The sequence below is a fragment of the Helianthus annuus genome, chromosome 8, assembly GCF_002127325.2.
Source record: "Helianthus annuus cultivar XRQ/B chromosome 8, HanXRQr2.0-SUNRISE, whole genome shotgun sequence".
Classification (NCBI taxonomy): Eukaryota; Viridiplantae; Streptophyta; class Magnoliopsida; order Asterales; family Asteraceae; genus Helianthus; species Helianthus annuus.
Genome location: NC_035440.2, coordinates 83,639,583 through 83,662,775, shown reverse-complemented (window position 1 = coordinate 83,662,775; position 23,193 = coordinate 83,639,583). Strand labels below are relative to the sequence as shown.

General features: G+C 32.9%; 1 protein-coding gene across 1 annotated transcript; it reads right to left on the bottom strand.

Moving 5' to 3' along the window:
* Positions 1-15,516: 15,516 nt before the first annotated feature.
* On the bottom strand, positions 15,517-18,291 carry LOC110873225 (laccase-3). Its single transcript, XM_022122158.2, has 6 exons — positions 18,202-18,291; positions 17,974-18,125; positions 17,667-17,911; positions 17,025-17,153; positions 15,888-16,838; positions 15,517-15,796 (listed from the first exon to the last, which is right to left on the bottom strand). Exons 1-6 carry the CDS (start codon positions 18,289-18,291, stop codon positions 15,666-15,668), a joined length of 1,698 nt encoding a protein of 565 aa, XP_021977850.1. The 3' UTR covers positions 15,517-15,665.
* Positions 18,292-23,193: the final 4,902 nt, after the last annotated feature.

The window sequence follows — 23,193 nt, the reverse complement described above, 5'->3', positions numbered from 1 at the left end:
ATGGTTAGCAAATCACGTTTCATGTGAATGTCGCATCCACCTTCTGTTGCTTGACCAAGACTTATGATATTGCTTTGCAAACTCGGTATGTAGTAAACATCGGTTAACAGGCGCTTCTCCCCCGTTTTCCCTTCAAGTAATACCGATCCCTTTCCCCGTATGTCAATACAAGATCCATCTCCAAACTTCACTTTTCCCGTGACACGCTCATTAAGTTCAAAGAAATAAGCTCGATTACCCGTCATGTGATTTGATGCTCCGTTGTCGAGATACCAAGTATCTTTCTCCATTGGCTCAGTCTCGAAACGCTTTGGATTCACCCATTCTTCATTTAGAAAAATTGTCTCTTGATCACATCTCATCATGAATAATGATGGATCAAAATCATCGTTTTTAGCTAAGTTAGCTTCATCTTGTTTCTTCATACGATCCGGACATCCTGACGCGAAGTGACCAAATTTATCACAACGGTAACACTGAACCTGTGATCTATCTTTCCTTCCTATTTGGCGATCATTGGTTCTTCTTTGACCCGTTTGCTTTAACCCATGATCTTGACCGTCTCGGCTTTGACTTCCATCTTGGTCCTCATCATCCCAGTCCTGACGTCTACCTCGGTAACTTGAACCGCCTCGCCCACGCCCACACGTATTTTCATAGGATTTGGATTTCGAGGATGACTCACCATTGGCAAACTTTAGATTACCTTGATTTTCTGCTAAAGACTCGATACCCTTAATCCTGTCTTCGAACGTCTTCAGTCTACCGACCGCTTCCTGAAACGTCATAGTCTTCAAATCTGCAAATTGTTCAATTGAAGCTACAATTGGAACATACTTCCCTGGAACGGAACCTAACAATTTTCTGGTAAGTTTTCTGTTTTCATAGGTGGTTCCCAAACTGGCTGCCTTGGTAACCAAGTGACTTATTCTGCCTGCGAAAGAATCAACTGTCTCTGTTTCTTTCATCTACAAGGATTCGAACTCATTTTCCAGTTGCTCAAGCTTTGCCTCTCGAACCCGTTCAACCCCAACATACCGTGTCTTCAACGCTTCCCAGATTTCCTTTGCAGTCTGAAACTGAGCTACCTGAAACACGAGCTCTTCGGGTATTGCTTGAAGTAGAAGTGCAACTGCCATGTCATCCTTTTTGGCATCTACCTCCTTCTCGCCTGGTTCTAAAGCTTGCTGTATTCCATGAACCTTGAATACTGCCTTGATACGAATCGCCCAGATGTTGTAATTTGTTTCGGTTAACATTGGACATTGTAAAGTTGTGGTACTTTGATCCTTGACCACAACCGGTGGTGGTCTATCCCCATTCGTCATTGATTTCTGAACAACTTTTCAGAAACGAACGCGTTTGCTCACAGAAACCCGGTTACGAATACCTCTCACTAAACCGAATCGTTGCGCAAAAAAAACTTTAATTACTTCAAAACAAAAAAGAAAAAAACTTTTTGTATTTTTTTTCTTTTCGTAAGTTATGCAAAACCAATTTACCACCTGTTGACTTTTATGTTCTTTCTTACAATGTTTGAAAAAAAAACAAAGCCAAACCCTTGGGATCAGAAGTCTCGTACTTCAATAAATAATTTCTTCTGTTGACTTTAGTTTGCACTAAAACAACAACTCTCACTTAAAAAAATAATAAAAGAAATCCCGAAACGGAATCCACCGTTCCCGAGTTCGCTGATCTCTCTGATCTTGAATTAGTGCCGATCTTGAATTAGCTTATCGCCGACCCGTAACCTTCTTAGCCGCCGATTAGGATTCCGAGTACCCGTTTGATATCGACGATTGAACTTGGCTCTGATACCAATTCAAGTCCCAATCGAATAATCAAACACAAGAACAAGAACGAATGAAATAACTCTCCGAGAACTTTTATTATAACCAAGAAAATATAACTCAAAAACCTGATTACAATAACTCATAAACCATAACTCGGTTTATCTTCTCTTGACTCTTAATAATAATGCCTAACCCTACCTTGGTTTATATAGGCTACCCCTAACTTGGTGACCAAGACATTTCCAAATAATCTTAACTTGGTGACCAAGACATTACCAAATATAATTATAATGTAATTAGGAAACTTAATCAATTATGACCAACTTGTCAACATTGATCCCTCAAGTTCACCGACTTGTGACTTGAACTCCTTTGTCACCCTTTCACATCATCAACTTGTGATGAGTCGGGAATTACCGCCAACAATATATACCACCAAAACATACAACAAACAAACACAAGCGTATACGTTTGTGAGTCACAAAAGCCGAAGAAAAAAGAAATGTAGGATGTACAACACCAATAAGCAACAACATGTTGCTAATTGATATTGATAATATATATAAATAGTGTGTTGATAACCAGAAAAAAAGACATTCGGTGTCGGGTGAAATACCCATATATAGGGCTGTAAACGAGCCGAGTCAAGCCGAGCTAGACCCAGCTCGAGCTCGGCTCGAACTCGATTCGAGCTGGCTCGGCTCGAGCTCGAATTTCAAATCGAGCTGAGATTTGAGGCTCGAGCTCGAGCTCGATTAGAATTCGAGCTAGCTCGGCTCGGCTCGATCTAGCTCGAACTTACAAAAAATCGCAAAATTTATTACTTAAAAAGCCCTTAAAATGAATTTCTTCAGAAACTAAGGGCCATAATTGTCATTTAGTTTAACCATATGGCTAAATATACAAGTATAAATTTTTTTTTTTGGCCAACCAAGTATAAATAGTTAATTCACTTTGTACATTCTCTTTACCTTCTTTTATAGAGGAGATACTCCTTAGTTTTTGTTTTCTAAGCGATGTGGGACAAAAAAATGAAGGGTGTAAACCTTATCGAGCCAGCTCACGAGCTCACGAGCCGAGCCAGGCCAAGCTCGAGCTCGGCTCATTTACATACCGAGCCGAGCCGAGCTGGCTCGTTTACAATCGAGCCAATTTCGAGCCGAGCTTTCTTCGAGCTTTTTTCAAACGAGTTTCGAGCGAGCTGCGAGACACGAGTTTTTTGAACATCCCTACCCATATATCAGAATCAACAACATATAAGGGAAATGCACTAAGAAATTGAGAAAATAAAAATGACAGTCTAATGGATTTAGATGCACTACTGGTTTTCATTCAAGTGTATATATTTTTTTTTTGAGAAAAATAAATAAATATAAAAGGCTGAAAAACAAAATCAGAAGGATTGTCAAGCAACTTATAAGATGATGTGGTATCAAAAGAGAATAAAGTTCATGTGAAGTAGGTAACATATGATAATTTTCATTTTATGAGAAAAATGAATAAATAAAGTATGTTGAAAAAAATAAATAAGAAGAATGGTCAAGTAACACATAAGATGACGTAGTAATAAAAAGAGAGATGCCGATTGCTTTATAGCCTAGTGGTATGTTACGGGTGAGATAAGACTTTAGGATTAATAGGTTCTGGGTTCGACTCTCAAAGGAGGTTTTCCCGTATTTATTGGGTTTTCTTCTGAATTGGCGTATAGGCAGTATGCCTAGTGGAGATGGATATGATCTGATGGTTTCGCTGGTCGCACGATAATACTCCAGTAGTCCGTCAGTGATTTAAATTTATCGTTCAGAAAAAAAAAGTAATAAAAAGAGAATAAAGTTTTGGTGAAGTAGGTAACATATGATGAAGGGTTTGATAAACCATAATGTGAAAATATAATAAAGATAGTACAATAAAAGCTATTTGAGTAATAGATAATATATATAAATTTATAGTACATCTATAAGTTTTATAAGAAAGATAGGACAATAAAAGTTAATTGAGTAATAGATAATATATATAAATTTAACGTACATCTATAATAAGTTTTAATAAGAGTAAAAGGGTGCTTGTGTAATGTGGCGAAAATACATGAACTGTTAGGCTGGAAGGTGTGGTTGGAGCTTCCTAGGGGCTTTATCAAGCCACGTAGGATCCACGTCAGACATGGAGCCCCCCTTTAATTTGGAGGTTGTGGATGAAGTCCCACCTGAACAAAATTATAAAAAAAATTGATTGGAATAAAACTAGTGGGCCCCATCTGAACATTTCAAGTTTGGCGTTACCATGGTGGCAGAGTGATTATGGCGCCCCCTCTTCACTTGGAGGGTGTGGTGATGGAGCCCATATGGGCGCTATACATGGTGAGGTGACGGGGATGACGCCCCCACACCCTCCAGCCTTACGGTATGTATTGTTCGATTGGTTTAGCTAATTTTCTTATATTAATTATCAAAATTCTTCTTCCTCACATAATCACTTTTCAATTTTGTCTTAATTTTATTGGTTTACATTCTACCCAACCACTATGTAATGATGCATGTTTTATATGTTATACTAGTTTTTTATATCGCGCGTTGCGGCGAAACCAAGCAAATGATAATATAAAACAAATGTGATTTGAAAATAAAGCATGTTGTTTAGAAAGTCAAACCATTAGAACGATTTTTTTTTATCATCGTACCGTTTTATGATACAAAATAAATACTTTATTTTGAGTATAACCTCGTTTTAACAAAACTTATAACGGAATGTCAGGGAAAGAAATCAAGAACAACTATGTACTTAAGTTTTTAGAAAAAAGTTATTAATGTAACTTATTAAAGAAGTATCAAATTAATCGATAAATTAATATATGTTAAAAAAAGAAAAAAAAAACAATTATTGAAAAAAGTAAAGGAAATAGATGTTTAAAAAAAAGAAAAATATGTTATTAAAAGTAAATATATTATAATATATTAAATAATAAAATAATAAAAAACTATATATTATTATAAAAATAAAGTTACTATTCATCGTTCCTCAAAATCAGTATATATAATGTGTGGAGGGTTCAAATGAGAAGAATTTTTTTGTAAGAAGAAAAAAGAAGAAGTTTCAACCAATAAAAACGTTTTATTTTACTTTATTTAATATCTGCATTTAATTTTAATATAAGGGTATATTGGTAAACTTACATAAATCATTAATTTGTATTTTTCCCCTTTAATAACTAACTAAATTAATTTTGCAACTCCTTTTCAAAATATATACTTTTTCCAAATTAAAAAAAAACAACTTAATTTAAAGTATAGAATAAATTATTAGTTGTGTAGGATAAATTACGAGTTGTATAAGATATATTTCGAGGTGTGTAGGATAAATTTCGACTGTGTAGGATAAAATTCTATAATGTGTAGGGTATCTGTAGGAAAATTTTGATATTTTTAGGTTTTGTAGATTATATGTAGGATAATTAATGATTAATTGACTAATTAATTAAAGAGAGAAAAATTAATGATATGAGTTATAAATGAAATAGTATTTTACTAATATGTCATTTCTTCTTTTTCTTCTCACATTAAATTTTTTCTCAAATGAACCTTCCCTATCTCAATGGTGTGTATGTGTGTTAATTTACCAACTTCTCCTCTCACAAAGTTATGCTTTCTTTCATTTTCTATTTTACTTTCAATCCTTTTAGTTTTCATCTTTTATTTTTCTAATTTCTTTAATTTCCAAGTCCTATAGTTTTTATTTTTTAGTTTTCAACCCATTTGGTTTTAATTTTACATTTTTTACCACAACATTTTTCCACTTCTTTCAACTTTGCTCCCGTATACTTTTCATATTTTATAAATTTGTCATTTTACGTTTTATCTTAGTTTTGCCAGTAAACACGTTGCAACGTACATGTGTTAACGTCTTTTTTTTGGGTGGTTTAACGCCCCCCCTCACAACTCGTCGGACCTAAGGTGACTTAGTTATTTTTTATGCTTTACGGTTTGTTCTAATTACACGAATTAACACGCTGCAACGAGAGTGCGTCGTTCAACGTTTTTATGTTTAAATTCGTTCGATTTAACGGTTCCGTCGCGAAGCACGGGTCCTAAGTACTAGTTTTATTTTATTAATCAATCATTTTTCGGTTAATTAGTTTGTTTTATTCAGTTAAATTGACGGTTTTTGGTTTGATTTGTTTATTTTCGGTTAACAGACAAAACCAAACTTGAGCTAAACCATTTTGCTTAGAAATACATGAAATTAAGGTATAAATATTTGAAATTGATATATATATATATATATATATATATATATATACATAAAATAGAGGTATAAAATATCAAATACATGAACTGAAGGTATAAGAAATGGAAATATGAAAATATGAATGATTTGGTTCAGTTCGATTAATTTGGGTTAATTCGAGTTTTGGTCAATTGGTTTTCAGTTAATTTAGTTTTTGGTTGATTTCAAGTGCTGATGTGATGCTCTGAATAATGCAATCAATTAAACAGTCTAAATATTCCAGGTTATAAATTTAACATTACGTTAAGCATTCACAATGATGATCCTAAAAAATACGTGAGTGAGTTTAGTTACATTATAAGGAATGGTTGTTAGTGTTTTTGAATGTTTGTGAGTGGAGGTGACATAAAATATATGAGAAAGTTACTGCTCATCTGTAAATATATGAGAAAAAAAATCTGGAAAGAGAAAACCTTACATTTTTAGAAATGATTGTGAGTGAAGAAGAGGGAAAAGGTAATAATCAATATCATTATTATATAATAAAAGAAACCATTTTAGGGACACTTGTCATCATATTAGGCCATGTCTTATGGATAATTATTATTTTAATTTAATCTCTTTTAATTTATTATGGAAAATCCTTCTACTAAATATTATTTAGTTTAATTATTACTTTTATATTTATCTATTTATTTCAAATTCAAACTTAATTATCTAATTTGATATTAGAGTAAATTACGATTTTGGCCCCTGTGGTTATATCACTTTTACCCTTTTAGCCTCAAAAGGAATTTTTTTAACATCTGAGCGCTCAACGTCTTTTTTTTTTCTAACCCTTTTGGACCCCAACGTCTTTTTTCTAACCCTTTTGTCCCCTATAAGTAAATGGATATGGTTAGTGTTAGGGGCCAAAAGAGTTAGAAAAAAAGACGTTGGGGGCTCAGATGTTAAAAGATTCATTTTTTGGCTAAAACGGTAAAAGTGATATAACCACAAGGGCCAAAATCGTAATTTACTGTTGATATTAACTATATATTTGACGGTTTTGTTTAGTTTGGTATCAAATAGATTTGACGAAACTTAAAATAAAATTAACTAATATTATTTTAGGGACACTTTTCATCATATTAGGCCATGTCTTATAGATAATTATTGATAAAATTAGATTTATTCAATTCGTACAAAACACATATTTTTAAAGATGTAACTTTTTTATTCTTTGGTATATAAAATTATATTTATTCAACCCGTGTAATAAATGAGGTTTTTTAAAGATGTATTATTTTATTATTTGGTAAACAATATTACATTTTTCAACGCATGTAATACACGTGGTTTTAAAGATATAACTTTTTTATTTGGTATATAAAATTATATTTATTTAACCCGTACAATATGGTTCTTATAGATATAACTTTTTATTATTTAAGATATAAAACTATATTTATTCAACTCGTACAATAAAAGTGGTTTTTAAAGATATATTGTTTTATTATTTAGTATATAAAATTCATTTATTCGACCCGTGTAATACACGGGGTTACAACCTAGTAAAGATATAAAAAAATATTATTTAATTGAAAAGAGAGATAAAAAATTAGTTATTTTTAGTGTAAATATATGAATATGGATAAGGAATTCATTGCGAATACCTTTGTGTATCGGAAGTTATAACTTTATGTAATAATGTCATTAGATAATAATATAATATAACTATTTTAGTATTTTATATTGATAATTACATATCTGAATGTTCCCAGTTTGTTAATAAACTTTAAAAAATCTTTATTTTGATGATGTACTGAAATAATATTTTTTTTTTATTTTTTTGTAATGCTTCGCATTGAATTAAATTTGATGTGAATGAAGATCCTTTTTAATAAGTTGATAAACAAATTAAAATATATTCACACGTCTCATAAGAAGCATGTTTCATCATTTTTTGCTATTCTTATATTTTTCTCAATATTTATATTTCTATAAGGGCACTGTATTAAAAACAAATACTTTTTTTTTCCACACTTTGAAGGTTAAAATAAGTGTAAAATACATAAATAGTCCATGTACCATGTTAAAGTTTTAGCTTTTGTACATAAGCATTTACAGTTTTAGTCCTTACAGCCTCACCAAGCCATCATGATTTTGTCAAAAAGCTATATGGTGTGGGCTAGCGTCTCTCACCACATCACCCTAATGGCGCCCCAAACACTGCCTTGTGAACGTTATGGGGGTGCTATGGGGGAGGAGTCTCTTCAGTTTTTTTTTTTTTTTTTTTTTTTTTTTTTTTTTTTTTTTTTTTTTTTTTGAGAGGTGTGAGTTATTCGCGAATGTCGGGAGGTCTAGCATACATTTTTTTAACCGGATCTGCGCTATAGACCCCCCTCGCACAATATATTCCTAAATTAAACCCCTCAATGAGAAACCCCTATCACCCAGACTCGAACTTGAGACCTGGAGGGGAAAACTCACCTGAGTCCATCATAAGTGAAACTCAAATATCCGTAACCACCACTAGAGCACTAGTGATAAGAGACCCCCAAAAGGTTATGCATGTGGGGCTTATTAATTCCAACAAATCAAAAAATTTTCTTTTTTGATATCCGTTTTTATATATTATTTAAAGGGGGTGTTATCCCACAGCATGCAAGTTAAAGATAAAGTCTCTTGCTTATGTTTGCTTATGTGACGTATACGTGACACTAATGTGACGTGATAACGCCTAATGATATGACCAAAGATGGTGACAAACAATCGGGAGATGTTCACAGGTAGTTGTTGTGTAATTTGACTATATTTGTGTTATTTTCATACTATAAATTAACAACATCTTGGTGCTTCATGAAGTTGTACATTAAGTATTGGGAGTTTTCCAAAAAAAAAAAAAATTAACTTTTCTCATCTAAGCCAAAGGTTTTATTTTTTGGTATTTTAACCCCTTTGATTTTTTTTTTTACTTTTAACCCAAATATTTTCATCTTTGCAGCTTAATCCCAACATTTTTTTATTTTCAACTTTGATCCCCCATGCTTTTCATCTTTTGCAAATTTTTCGTTTTATATTTCGCTCTAAATTTTGCAAGCGAACACGTCGCAACGTGCGTGTGGGGTTCAACGTTTTTTTGTCTATTTTTTCCCGTTTGACGGGCCCATTGCAAGTCGCAACGCGTCTATTTTCCCTGTTTGACAGGTTCGTCGCAACGCGCGGGTTCCTATATTGATTTAGTTATTCTTTTGTATGTTTTGCATTTACCCACATTCAGCTACAAGAGACTCCGGACATAGGGTATGTTTGGCAACTTGCTTTTAAGAGCTTTAAGCTTCAAGCTTTTAAGAAAAAGCTCCAGGCCCAATAAAAGTTTTGTTTAGTTGAAACAGGCTTAAGGCTTTTAGATTAGTTGAAAAACTCTTTTTGAAACGCTGGTTATAGTAGCATTTAAAAAACCTACAAGCTTTTAGGGTTAAAATTACTTAAATAACCTACAATCCTCATCATCCCAGATTGAAGAAAGGTCGATCAATCCAAGTAAAAGCCAGTAAAGGTATGCATGTTCTTATTCGCAGTTTCATCAATCGCACATCAAATTTCGCAATTTCACTTCGATTTTCACATGCATTGCATATCGATTCATGTGTATAACCCTTTAAATGTTCATCATCACTATCATTCTATACTTTCGCTGCTTTTGTTGTTAATTTTGTTTCCCTTGTTATATATTTTAATTAACATCTTGCTAGCTACATTTCGCTTTTGGACTTTTATATATTGGTCACACTCTTTTACTTATTTTTTTGCCGAGTAAATTACGTTTTTGGCCCCTGTGGTTATATCAGTTTTATTATATTAGCCCAAAATAAGAATTTATAACATATGTGTCCCCATGGTCTCTATAACTAACTATTTTGGCCCCTGAGTCTAACTCAACCCCAAACCCTAGTTAATTATTAGTCACATGAGATGCACATGATGGGTAAATTTGTAATTTCCCCTCCCCCTCTTTACTAACACCTATTAAATACAATTTAATACCCAATTACACCACAAAACCCCCAATCTGAGATTTGATTTCCCATCATATTCTTCAACCGGTCAGGTACACACAAGAACAGGGAAGTTCTTGATGGATTCAATGGCAAAAATGTAATTTACTCATTCTCCGGTCAAAAGCTCTTTGTATCACTTTGTATCAAAATTAGACTACTTATACATTTTACTTCACTTTATTCATGATAATCAGGATAGATAACACCAAAATGGACAACCTTCAACACCGATCTCCGGTCAAAAGCTCGTTCAAACTTAAAAGTTAAAACATACATCAAATCGTTCTTGCCACTAAGCCCAGATCCAAACTTTAAAATCAAACCTATCAAGCTGTTGATAAAGATGAAATTGTCCAGCAAATTGAACCTCCAAATGCATCAATGCACAATTACCTCTTTTTATCTTCATCGATAGTGGCGGAGTGGAAATGGACCGGGGTGTGGGTCGTGTGACCAGATGGTGGCGGAGTGGAAATGGACCGGCGTGGTGTTTCTTGTTTTCCTTAGATCCGTCGGAAGATGGCGACGTTGGCCGGCGTGGTGTTGTTGTTTACCTCAGATATCAAGGAAGGGAGAGAGGATGCATGGTTGGAGGTACATGTAGGGTTTTCTGGAGGGAGAGAGAGGAGAAAAAAGTGAAGTGGGAAGAAGATAAAAGGTGGGTCCACTTTAAGATAAATGGACCCATTGTTTTTTTAATATTTATAGGTATTTTTTGTTTTTTAGTTAAAGGGTAATGTCGTCATTTCATACGCACTTAACTAGGGTTTGGGGTTGAGTTAGACTCAGAGGCCAAATTAGTTAGTTATAAAGACCATGGGGACACATATATTATAAATTATTATTTTGGACTAATATAGTAAAACTGATATAACTACAGGGGCCAAAAACGTAATTTACTTTTTTTAATCCCTACATCATAAGTGAAAATAAATATCTAATCCCTACATCATAAATCATTTTATTATAAGATTTATATTAACATTTAAGAAAAATTCTGGACACAGTAAATTGATTTTCTCTAATTTCGTTTTTCTTTTTTAGTTTTGAGGTACGATCTTTTGTATTTTAGTCATCAAAAGCTTTTCTTTTTTCAAATTTAGCCACATGAAACATAGACATATTTTATTTTACCAAATATTAATTAACATCTTGCTAGCTACATTTCGCTTTTGTACTTTTATATATTGGCCACACTCTTTTACTTATTTTTTTGGCCACTCAAAAGTGGAAATAAATATCTAATCCCTACATCATAAATTATTTTATTATAAGATTTATATTAACATTTAAGAAAAATTCTGGACACATAGTAAATGGATTTTCTCTAATTTTGTTTTTCTTTTGTAATTTTGAGGTATGATTTTATGTATTTTAATCATCAAAAGTTTTTCTTTTTTCAGTTTAGCCACATGAGACATAGACATATTTTATCTTACCAAATTGAAAATATAAACGATTCATAATTTTATACTCAAATACCTTTTTTTCTATGTATTAAATGTGTTAAACAATTTATGTGTTATATTTTCTGTATTATTTTTTACTTTTAGAATAATTATAGTTTTATCTATTAAAATTATGTATTTATTGTAATAAATTTAGATATTTACGGTGTTACTCAAGTTTGATTCACGAGTAAACCGTCATATGTGCATTTATCTACGTTTCGTCACGTATTCCCAGCAGCTTTGTCTTGGATTGGAACAAATGGGTGCCATCAAAAATCAACATTTTTGCCTGGCGCGCGAAAATGGATCGTCTCCCGACACTCACGGCCTTATCCAGACGAAACATACAGGTTAACTCTATTAATTGTAAGTTTTGTAATGATGGAGATGAGACGATGGAACACATGTTTACCTCATGTTTCGTAGCAACTAGAGTTTGGCAATGGGTGGCGTCGTGGTGTGGCATCCCGAGTATTTGGGCTTTCACAGTACGGGACCTGCTTGATTATCATAAACATGCAAGACTTAATCAGGTTAAAAGCAAAGTGGTACAAGCAATAGTTTACACGGCTTGTTGGGGAATCTGGAAGGCTCGCAACAAACTCATATTTTCAGCCAAGCCACTTCATTTGAAAGCCATAATTGAGGACATTAAGTACTGGTCTTTCATTTGGGTTAAAAATAGGTCAAAGATAGCTAGAATAGAGTGGGAATCTTGGTGCAAACTCAACTTTATATAGTTGGACATTGTAGTCTGTTTATGTTTGGTGTATGTAATGGGTCGATTTCTAGCTACTTGTTAGTATCGACTGTTTGTGAGTTGAAATAAATTGATTTTGCTGTTCAAAACAAAAAAAAAATCTACGTTTTGTCACGAGTGTTTCGTATCTACAATTCCGTGGTTTTACTCGAGTTCACATACAATGTGATGTGTCGCCTACTAGTTATATTTAATTGGAAGAGGTAAATGGTCATTTAAAAAAAACTAATGTGAAGAACTAATTATATACATGTGTTTATTTTCATGTCATGTAAACTAAACTTGTAATTATTTGTATAAAACTAACTAAATTAATAGAGTTTATAAATAGGTAAAGAGAGTTGGTTGTGCCTGATATGGACCCAATCAATCAATCATTACAGCCATAAAAATGGTGAGTTGGGATGGTCAGATCTCACCTCTCAGCTTCTATGGTGTGTTAAATGCTGTAATAACTTGAGCTCAGAGGCTGAGTACGCGTACTGTCACTTGCCGGCTACTATACAGCTGACTCTCTATTTACTTCACCTTCTAATTAATCAATTTTCAAATGGGTGGGTGCTGATTTTTATACACATGTATATACTATACTATATAGCATTATCAAATGGGTTGGTGCTGATTTTTATACACATGTATATACTATAGTATATAGCGATCAATATACGTATCAGACAGGGGCGGAACCATCATTATATTAGCCGTAGCTTTTGTTTTATACAAATGATACCTCTAAAACAATTTCAGGATACCCCTAACCAAAAAATAGGATACTTTATTTTAGTAAAATCCAATTCTTTTTATAAGATTTAGAAGTTATTTTTGAATTCATTCCATGTAGAAAACTAGAACTAACTTATGCTTATGTTTGGGTAATTGATAAACCTAGCCCATTAGCCCAAACCCAAAACAATAATAAAACTGAAACATGCTCGGAATTTTTGAACAATGCCATGGTTTGTACGGCCAAAAATGATTTTTTTTAATAAAGTAAAAGATGACGATGTGATGGAACGATTTCAAGTTATGAAAAAAAGAAGACAAATCTATTAGATATTTGTTTTACTTTATTTATTTATTATCGTTTTTTTAATATTATATGATTGCACGGTAATTTTTTTTCTTTTGGGATATCCCTGATTTAATGAGCTAGTTCCGCCATTGATATTAGATGTAGTATTAATCTAGGTTATGGTTCGACCCCACGATAGATAATGGTGTAGAATTAAGAGTAAATTAGATTGTTGTTCAAAATATATGTGTTAATCTAGGTTTATTTTCTTTTATAACGAACATGAAAAGTAATTCCAGTTATAAGAAGTATTTTCTTTAATATAACCCGTGTAATATACGGGAATTTAAATTAGTCTTCCTACTAAAACAAAATATAAATAAAAATAAACCATTCAAAGTTCCAACACCAGACCTATTCGAAGCATTGGGCTTTTTGTGTACCGGGCTCTTTTAAAAAGAACTGATAGGTCCCAAATTGAATCATATTTGAATCTAGAAATTGGAGAAAAAAAAAAAAATCCCAATTGGACTACGAAAGGGTATGGTCCCAAAGGCCGTGCAAGAGGCCTTGGCCAGCAACTGAAAAAGAAGGGAACTTAAAGTAAAGATTGGCAAACTTGAAGGTCATTCTTTTGAGTATTTCACACACGATCTAATTAATTAAGAGCTAGCAGATTCATACTTGATTACTTGTATTGGCAAAAGATCAAATACAAATAATCTTAACATACTAAACATACAAATTGAAGGAAAACCCAAAAAGACAAGGTGACATTTTTGTAATTACCACCAACTATCAAAGTTACAACAAAAAATACCTAAAAAAACACAATTTTTTTTTAACATTTTTTATTAAAAAATCGCTACATTTCGTTAGCAAAAAAAAAAAAAAAAAATTTTTTTGGCTGCTACTAAAAGTAGCGATTTTTTAATAAAAAATGTTAAAAAAATAAAATAAAATAATTTGTGTGTTTTTTTTTTATTTTTTTAGATTTTTTTAGGTTTTTTGAGGGTTTAGTTTTTAGCATTTTAGCTTGGGTTGGAGGGGGGGGGGGTTAGTTTTTTTTTAGGTTTTTGGGGGTGGGGGGGGGGGTTAGGTTTTTTTAGGTTTTTGGGGGGTGGGGGGGGGTAGGTTTTTTTTAGGTTTTTGGGGGGTGTGGGGGGGGGGGTGGGGGGTTTAGGTTCTTTTTTGGGGGGGGGGGGGGAGTGGTTAGGTTTTTTTAGGTATATTTGTAGAGTAACTTTGATAGTTATTGATAATTACAAAAATGTCACCTTGTCTTTTTGAGTTTTCCTTCAATTTGTATGTTTAGTATGTTAAGATTATTTGTACAAGAACTTTACCCTACTTGTATTAACTACATAGAGGCAAACGTGGTAAATGGGGGCCTATTATAAAAATGGCATAACTTGAGCTACGTTAGGAGTTACATGACCCATAAGTAAGGAACTGAAAAATGTTGACGAGTCGGATCACATGGCTAACAAGAGTAGGAAATTTTGCACAGTTTTTGGATCCAGAAATCAAAGTGCTTATTCACATAGCCTCGTATAGGTATAGGCCGCATATACGGGGCCTATAAGTCTATAACCTTTTTTCAATTTCCAAGAGAATCTTTGATTATGTCATATCATGTCATGTACGCCTGGTACATGCCTATACACAGCGTATGGGCAAAAAAAACCATTTTAGCCCTGGTTTGGCGAATTTATATTGTAATCATTCTATTTTGAATTGTTTTCTAAGAAATCAAGAACTATGAGAAAAGAAATTCAAGACTCAACTTGATGTGCAACAAGTAAGTTTAGAAAGAAAGAAATAAACAATTGTAAGAAGCAAAGTTATAACTGACTGCCCCTTTTTTATATTATTACTGACTTTTGGATCTACAAGTTATGACCCTGGCCAGTTGAGAATTGGGGTCACTTCATGATCATCATCTAATTTACTAATTATGAGATCAAGAATTTTTAGCATTTATTTTAAGTTAAAACATATGTCTACCTTGAGGGGGATGTTAGAGTACGCAGGGGCGCAACTTAAGAGGGGCCAGGGGGCGCCCGACCCCCTGAACTTTTCGCTCAGTGGTGTTATATATGTAGTTTTCGTATAGAAATTTTTGGGTATATACGTTTTCGACCTCCCGTCTTCATTGTCAAGCTTCGCCACTGAGAGTACGTATAGAGCATGAAGTTAGCTGAGCTTTTAAATCTAGGTAGTTAGCCTTCTGATTAGTATAAATATGTGTTCTCACAAAATATAGTAGTTGGTGTCTACTGTAATAATCCTAACTGTATTCATATAAGTATTTGGTTAACAATACAGAATATCACTAGTCTATACTATATGAAGAAATCTTGATCATTTTCTTCTTCATGTGCATCAACATGGAGGTAGATCTAACGGTGGAGCTTGGACCGACTGTAGTTTTTCAGGACCATTCTCAACCAAGAAGCTCATAGCAAAACCCCAAGTGAGATGTGAATCTATGTGACAATGCATTAACCAGACACCTGTTGTGAACCAGATAACTTAACTTAGAAATAACTATCATATCAATTGATTTTATATTTAGTGTATATAAGTTTATGATCAACATAATACCTGGATTATCTGCTACGAATCGAATCACAGACCATCCGCCAACAGGCACAGTAACTGTGTTTCTTTGTGGTGGATCATAGAGATTAAACGCGCTAGTATCTGTTCCTGGATTAAAGTTACCAAAACCCTCACCAACAACGTAGAAATTGTATCCGTGAAGATGAACAGGGTGACTTTCAGTTGATACGATCGCAGTATCTTGTAACACGATTTGTACTTGAGAGCCGAATTTTAGTTTATACAGTTTAGTCCCGAAAATTGGCTGCCAAAGTGCTTGAGGAACGTTCCCAGTATAGTCAAATGGCAACGGTGGAACAGGAGGGAAGTCGGTGGTGAAAACATTTGGTATGTTTAGGTAGTGAGCTTGTAATAATGAAGTTGTTTGTGGTAATAGGAACGATACGTTGTTCATGCTAGCCGTGAATCGCGTGTTATTTGGGCCTTGACAAGTCGGTCCAGGGTTGCAGTTAACTAGACCCAACCCGACTGCAAAAAACAAGTCTTCGGTTATATCAGTTGGAACCGAGACATTAGTAGGACTTCTTAGTTGGCTTGTGAAGGCAGTTACAGTGGCTGAATCGTTGTAGTTTGGTAATGTTGGTAAGATGGGTTTTAACTGCGGCCCGATTTGGCTACTACATGGTGCATATCTATAGGCCAGGATGGCGGTCGTGGTGGAGGGGTCAAATGGTGCATTTTGAGAGCTTTCGTATGCACGAGCTGCAATATAGTAGTATCCTGGAGCTTGGTCCGCCACTAGAATGACATCGGTTGTTTGACCAGGGCCGAGCATTAGTGTCGTGGTTGTGAATGGCCTGGTGTAGAGTGCATCAACTCCAACGACGATTAGTTTGTGGTTTGCGATTGTGAAGAAAAGTTGCTGATGGAGGGCCGAGTTTATTATCCTCATGAGAATTCTATCGCCACTTTCTACATAAAATTTCATTGTATCTGTGTAGTGATATGGAGTACATTAGAATCTAGGAGTATGAACTTGTAAATCAGAAGCTGTTTTTGAGATTGATAAAAAAAAAAAAATCTACGATGACGATAATGCAATTTCTGGTATATAATGTTGGACTTGTTACTGGCTAGATCAATGATGTTTGATTAATGTCAAGACTCGAACAATCTAACCTTTGCTCGAGCATCTGTAGAGGTCGCCAGGTTGCCCGTTGATGGTATATGCATTAGAAATGTTCGGAGCCCCTCCAGAAAACATTACCTGGTTTTGGATTCTAATAATATCGCCATTCCACCATTGGCCTGCACATCAAAAGCGCGAGTTTTATAATTGCGGCCACTTTATCTAAGTAACAAAGGAAATGTTTGCCTTCATCTTACCCTCTCAGACCCTATTTTATGAGTAAAATATTAGTGGATACGTTTGTTTGTTTGTTATAACACTTGTATGTGTTCTATCTTAGCTAGTAACCATAGTTTTAATTTTGAATTTTAATCAAACCATAGAAAAAGAGTGCTGTCCCATTTCTTTTTGGATGACTGACTCACACATTCTCTGATCCTACTCCTAAATCTACACATTGTCCACCACCATATGGGACTTGAACCCTTGACCGCCCACATGAGAGGGACACCTTCCTACACGCCTTGATACCGTTAGACCACATGCCCTTTGGTAGCAATATCATATGTTAATGAACATTTTAAAGCCTATATGGTAATTGTACGAAATATAAAAAATACTTTTGTTCTAAAGTGTATCTTTAAAATGTTTGCTGTAACATATCTAACACACTTTTTGTCCTTGTCACTTACCAAGAAGAATTGGAATTTCTAGTTTAGGCAGCTCAAAAGGGTAAGTAGATCCAAGTTTCGGCCGAATAATGAGAGCTCCATAAACTGTAGCTCTTAGCCATCCGGTATGAGCATGCCACCACAATGTCCCCTCCTGGTTTATTATGGTAAACCGGTACGTATAACTATATCCTGGTTGTATCGGACACTGAGTAATCAGGTCTGGACCATCCGCCCATGGCGTCCCAAGTTGACGTATCCCATGCCTGATTAATAAACGGATTAGTCAGATCAAGTAAAACATAACCATCTTGTAGAAATCACTCACCAATGGATTGTAACATTATAACGAGCATTGTTCAAGACCTTGATTACAAGTGTGTCTCCATCCCGAACCTCTAATGTTGCGCCTGGGATCTGCCCGTTAACTGTAATAATGTTATTCGTTCTGCAAAGTCTCTTTACCGGCGTTTCTTGGACCTGTTTTTCGCAACTAGATTAACAAAATATAGACTAAAAAACATTTACAAATATGAAGGAAAAGGAGATTACTTACAACAAAATCATGATAATGAATTTCTGCATCTGCAGTTGAAGATAGAACAAAAAGAATGCTGATGAGAAGGGCTATGTATAATGCATCCATTGGTTCCATACTCATTCTGATAATTCATAAGTATTATGGACCGTTACTTGCTGATAATCTGGTCTAACCAAAAAGAATTTGGTGTACCCACCAGCTCACTCGGGTTTGAAAAGTAATATATTCTACTATGCATAGTCCAATCTACCTAAACCAACTTTATTTATAAAAATGAATACTCCATACGTAATGTAGGTCGGATTATAATCAAGGAACGTTTTGTTTGAGGATACAATCCCACAATAGAATAGTAACCAAGTTTTAAAAATATTTTAATTAGGTCACTTATATCGTTTTTTGTCCCTATTAGATAACTTAACTAATAGATTATTCTGTTATGTTGTAAATATAGAGATATATCTTGTAATTAATTTAGTGTTATCTCTTCCCAAAATAGTGGAGAGTCTCATGTATTTATAGGGATGTTATCAATGAATAAGGGCAAGGAGAATTATATTCTATCATGGTATCAAGCTAAATCGATCCCATACACAACCCTAAACTGCAATATTTTTTCCCTCCCTCCAGCAAATTAACCCTGTTTCTTTTCCTTCTACGATCGTAAGCAAACCTACCCTTTCTTTTACCTTTTTCAACTTCTAAACAACACAAGGAATTAAAGATATTGAATTAGTTTGGTTTTTTTGGTGGATTCTTACGTCACAATCAAAAGCCAAATTCAATTCACTTGTTTGGTGGATTGTGACATCACCTTATTAATCAACAACGAATCGTTACTTCTGCCGCCCATCTCTTCTCTCCGATCTACATCCCTTCTTTTTCTATGGCGACCTCCCTTCACCCTGCAGTCACGGTGAACAATATCCGTACCCTCATCCCGGTTACACTCGACATAGAAAACGGCCATTACATCACATGGTCGGAACTTTTTAAAATTCATTGTAAAGCGTATCAAGTCTACGACCACCTGCAACCCCGTGTCCTCCCTGCTACTTCCTCATCCGACAAAGAAAAAGATAAAGAGAAGACATCAGCAGCAACTACTGAAAGCTGGGAACGGTTGGATTCAATAGTCCTCCAATGGATTTACGGGACTATTTCAACAGATCTTCTGCATACCATCTTAAAACCGAACACAACGGCTTTCGATGCTTGGACCGCCCTCTCAAATCTCTTCCAAGACAACAAAGCCACCAGAACTATTGACCTTAACAACCGTTTTGCAAGCACTCGACTAGAGCAGTTCACGTCCATGTCATCTTATTGTCAGGCTATGAAGATAATATATGATCAACTCGTTAGTGTTGGTTCAGCTATTACAGACGAGCAGCTGGTACTTCAGATTCTTACAGGACTCAACGAGCAATACGAAAGTGTTGCCCTTATTATTCAACAAAGTAAGCCGCTTCCTGATTTTTATGAAACCCGTTCTAGACTATGTATGGCTGAAACACGGAAGGTTAATCAGGCCAAGCAAGCGGCTCAACTAGCTGGTACCGCTTATCTCTCCGGGAATCCTGTTCGACATCAACGTACCAAACACATTGAATTAGATATTCATTTTGTTCGTGACTTGGTACAACGCGGCACAGTTCGGGTTCTTCACATTCCTTCTCGTTACCAGATAGCAGACATATTCACCAAAGGTCTCCCTCGGGTATTATTTGATGATTTCAGATCCAGTCTCAGCATTCGGCCTCCTCTTGCTTCGACTGCGGGGGTGTAATAGATTATTCTGTTATGTTGTAAATATAGAGATATATCTTGTAATTAATTTAGTGTTATCTCTTCCCAAAATAGTGGAGAGTCTCATGTATTTATAGGGATGTTATCAATGAATAAGGGCAAGGAGAATTATATTCTATCATTAACATTCAAATCGTGTCATGTCCTTTTTTTCCATGTGTTAAGATAAAAATAGAGCATAAGATGCTGGGATGGAATTATTATACCACTTCACACAAAATTTACCTTAGCTTTTGATGGGCTAATCCATGTTTGGTGTGGGGCGGGATTTAAAGTTGAAAACCCAAGAATTCTGTTGAAGACTTCCAACCCAAGCATCATATATTACACGGTTTGAATTTGTAAAACTTGATTTTAATATTTGTAATTTTAAATAGAGTTAAGAGTTAATTACATAAATGGGTCCTGTGGTTTATACCTAATTTCGCCTTTGGGTACTAACTTTATTTTTTAACAGGTTTAGGTTCTATGGTTTCAATTTTGTAACACCTTTGGGTACTAACACCAAAATTAGTTAATTAATGACTAAAATACCCTTACATTTTTTTAAGTTTATCAATGTAACACATTTGAGTACTAACACCTAATTTTATTAAAGTTTAAATCAATTTTACAAAATCTATTTATTTTCATCTTTTTATTATATCTCTTAATTAACATAAACTCTATTTTTTTATTTTCATATTTTTATTAAATTTCTTATTTAACATAAAATCTATTTGTTACACCAGTATTTTTTTAAATAGATTTTTTAAATAAAATCTACTAGCTATATAGTTTTATGTAAATTAAATTTCTTACTCGTTTTAAATAATGTAAACTTTATTCGTTTTCAATTTTGGATTGAAATGATTGATAATAATAAATATCTTTCTAAAATAGTAAAATGTAAATGAACAAAAAAACAAGTTAAAAATGGCTTAATTTTTTTTACATGAAAGATATTTATTATTATTATTATTATTGTTATTATTATTATCAATCATATATATCCAAAATTGAAAACGAGTTAGGTTTACATTATTTCAAACTAGTAAGAAATTTAATTTACATAAAACTATATAGCTAGTAGATTTTATTTAAAAAAGCTTTTTAAAAAAATACTGGTGTAACAAGTAGATTTTATGTTAAATAAAAAATTTAATAAAAATATGAAAATAAAAAAATAAATAGAGTTTATGTTAATTAAGAGATATAATAAAAAGATGAAAATAAAAAAAAATAAATAGATTTTGTAAAATTGATTTAAACTTAAATAAAATTAGGTGTTAGTACCCAAATGTGTTACATTGATAAACTTAAAAAAATGCAAGGGTATTTTAGTCATTAATTAACTAATTTTGGTGTTAGTACCCAAAGGTGTTACAAAATTGAAACCATAGAACCTAAACCTGTTAAAAAAAAGTTAGTACCCAAAGGCGAAATTAGGTATAAACCACAGGACCCATTTGTGTAATTAACTCCCAAAGACGAAAATAGGTATAAACCACATGACCCATTTTTGTAATTAACTCTAGAGTTAATTACACAAATGGGTCCTGTGGTTTATACCTAATTTCGCCTTTGGGTACTAATTTTTTTTTTTTAACAAGTTTAGCTTCTATGGTTTCAATTTTGTAACACCTTTGGGTACTAACACCAAAATTAGTTAATTAATGACTAAAATACCCTTGCATTTTTTTAAGTTTATCAATGTAACACATTTGGGTACTAACACCTAATTTTATTTAAGTTTAAATCAATTTTACAAAATCTATTTATTTTTTTTATTTTCATCTTTTTATTATATCTCTTAATTAACATAAACTCTATTTTTTTTATTTTCATATTTTTATTAAATTTCTTATTTAACATAAAATCTACTTGTTACACCAGTATTTCTTTTAAATAGATTTTTTAATAAAATCTACTAGCTATATAGTTTTATGTAAATTAAATTTCTTACTCGTTTTAAATAATGTAAACCTTCTCGTTTTCAGTTTTGGATAGAAATGATTGATAATAATAAATATCTTTCATGTAAAAAAATTTAAGCCTTTTTTAACTTGTTTTTTTGTTCATTTACGTTTTACTATTTGAGAAAGATATTTAATTTACATAAAACTATATAGCTAGGTATTTTATATAAAACTATATAGCTAGATATTTTAGATAAAACTCAAAAAATTTAAGCCTTTTTTAACTCATTTTTTTGTAAAAAAGATATTTAATTTACATAAAACTATATAGCTAGTATATATATTTTACTGGTGCAACTATTAGATTTTTTATAAATATCTTTCTAAAATAGTAAAATGTAAATGAAAGATATTTATTATTGTTATTATTATCAATCATATATATCCAAAATTGAAAACGAGTAAGGTTTACATTTTTTAAAACGAGTAAGAAATTTAACTTACATAAAACTATATAGCTAGTAGATTTTATTTAAAAAATCTATTTAAAAAATACTAGTGTAACAAGTAGATTTTATGTTAAATAAGAAATTTAATAAAAATATGAAAATAAAAAAATAAATAGACTTTATGTTAAAGAAGAGATATAATAAAAAGATGAAAAATAAAAAAATAAATAGATTTTGTAAAATTGATTTAAACTTAAATAAAATTAGTTGTTAGTACCCAAATGTGTTACATTGATAAACTTAAAAAAATGCAAGGGTATTTTAGTCATTAATTAACTAATTTTGGTGTTAGTACCCAAAGGTGTTATAAAATTGAAACCATAAAACCTAAACCTGTTAAAAAAAGTTAGTACTCAAAGGCGAAAATAGGTATAAACCACAGGACCTATTTGTGTAATTAACTCTTTTAAATATCTAGGATCATAAAACGCAAAAGACAAAAAAAAACTGAGAATCACAACTCTTTAATACATAATTTAAAAAAATAGAAACAAAATAACGGTGAATTAAAATTTTATTGTAAAAACGTGTGAGATTGATGAGAACGAAGTAAGGAATATATTAAATGTAATATTGAAAAGAAAATCGGGTAAATCTGCGTGTAGGTTAGAAAAACAAAAATTAAAGATGCCTAGAATTGTGTCATGTGTCTCCTAAGATTTTTATTTATTACAAAACATAGAGACAGAGATTACATCACTCAAACAAAGTTGAATGTATTTGTCATCAACTTGATGATAGTAATGGTGATTTGAGATGTGAAGCAATTTTTCATTAGTAGTGGTAGCAGT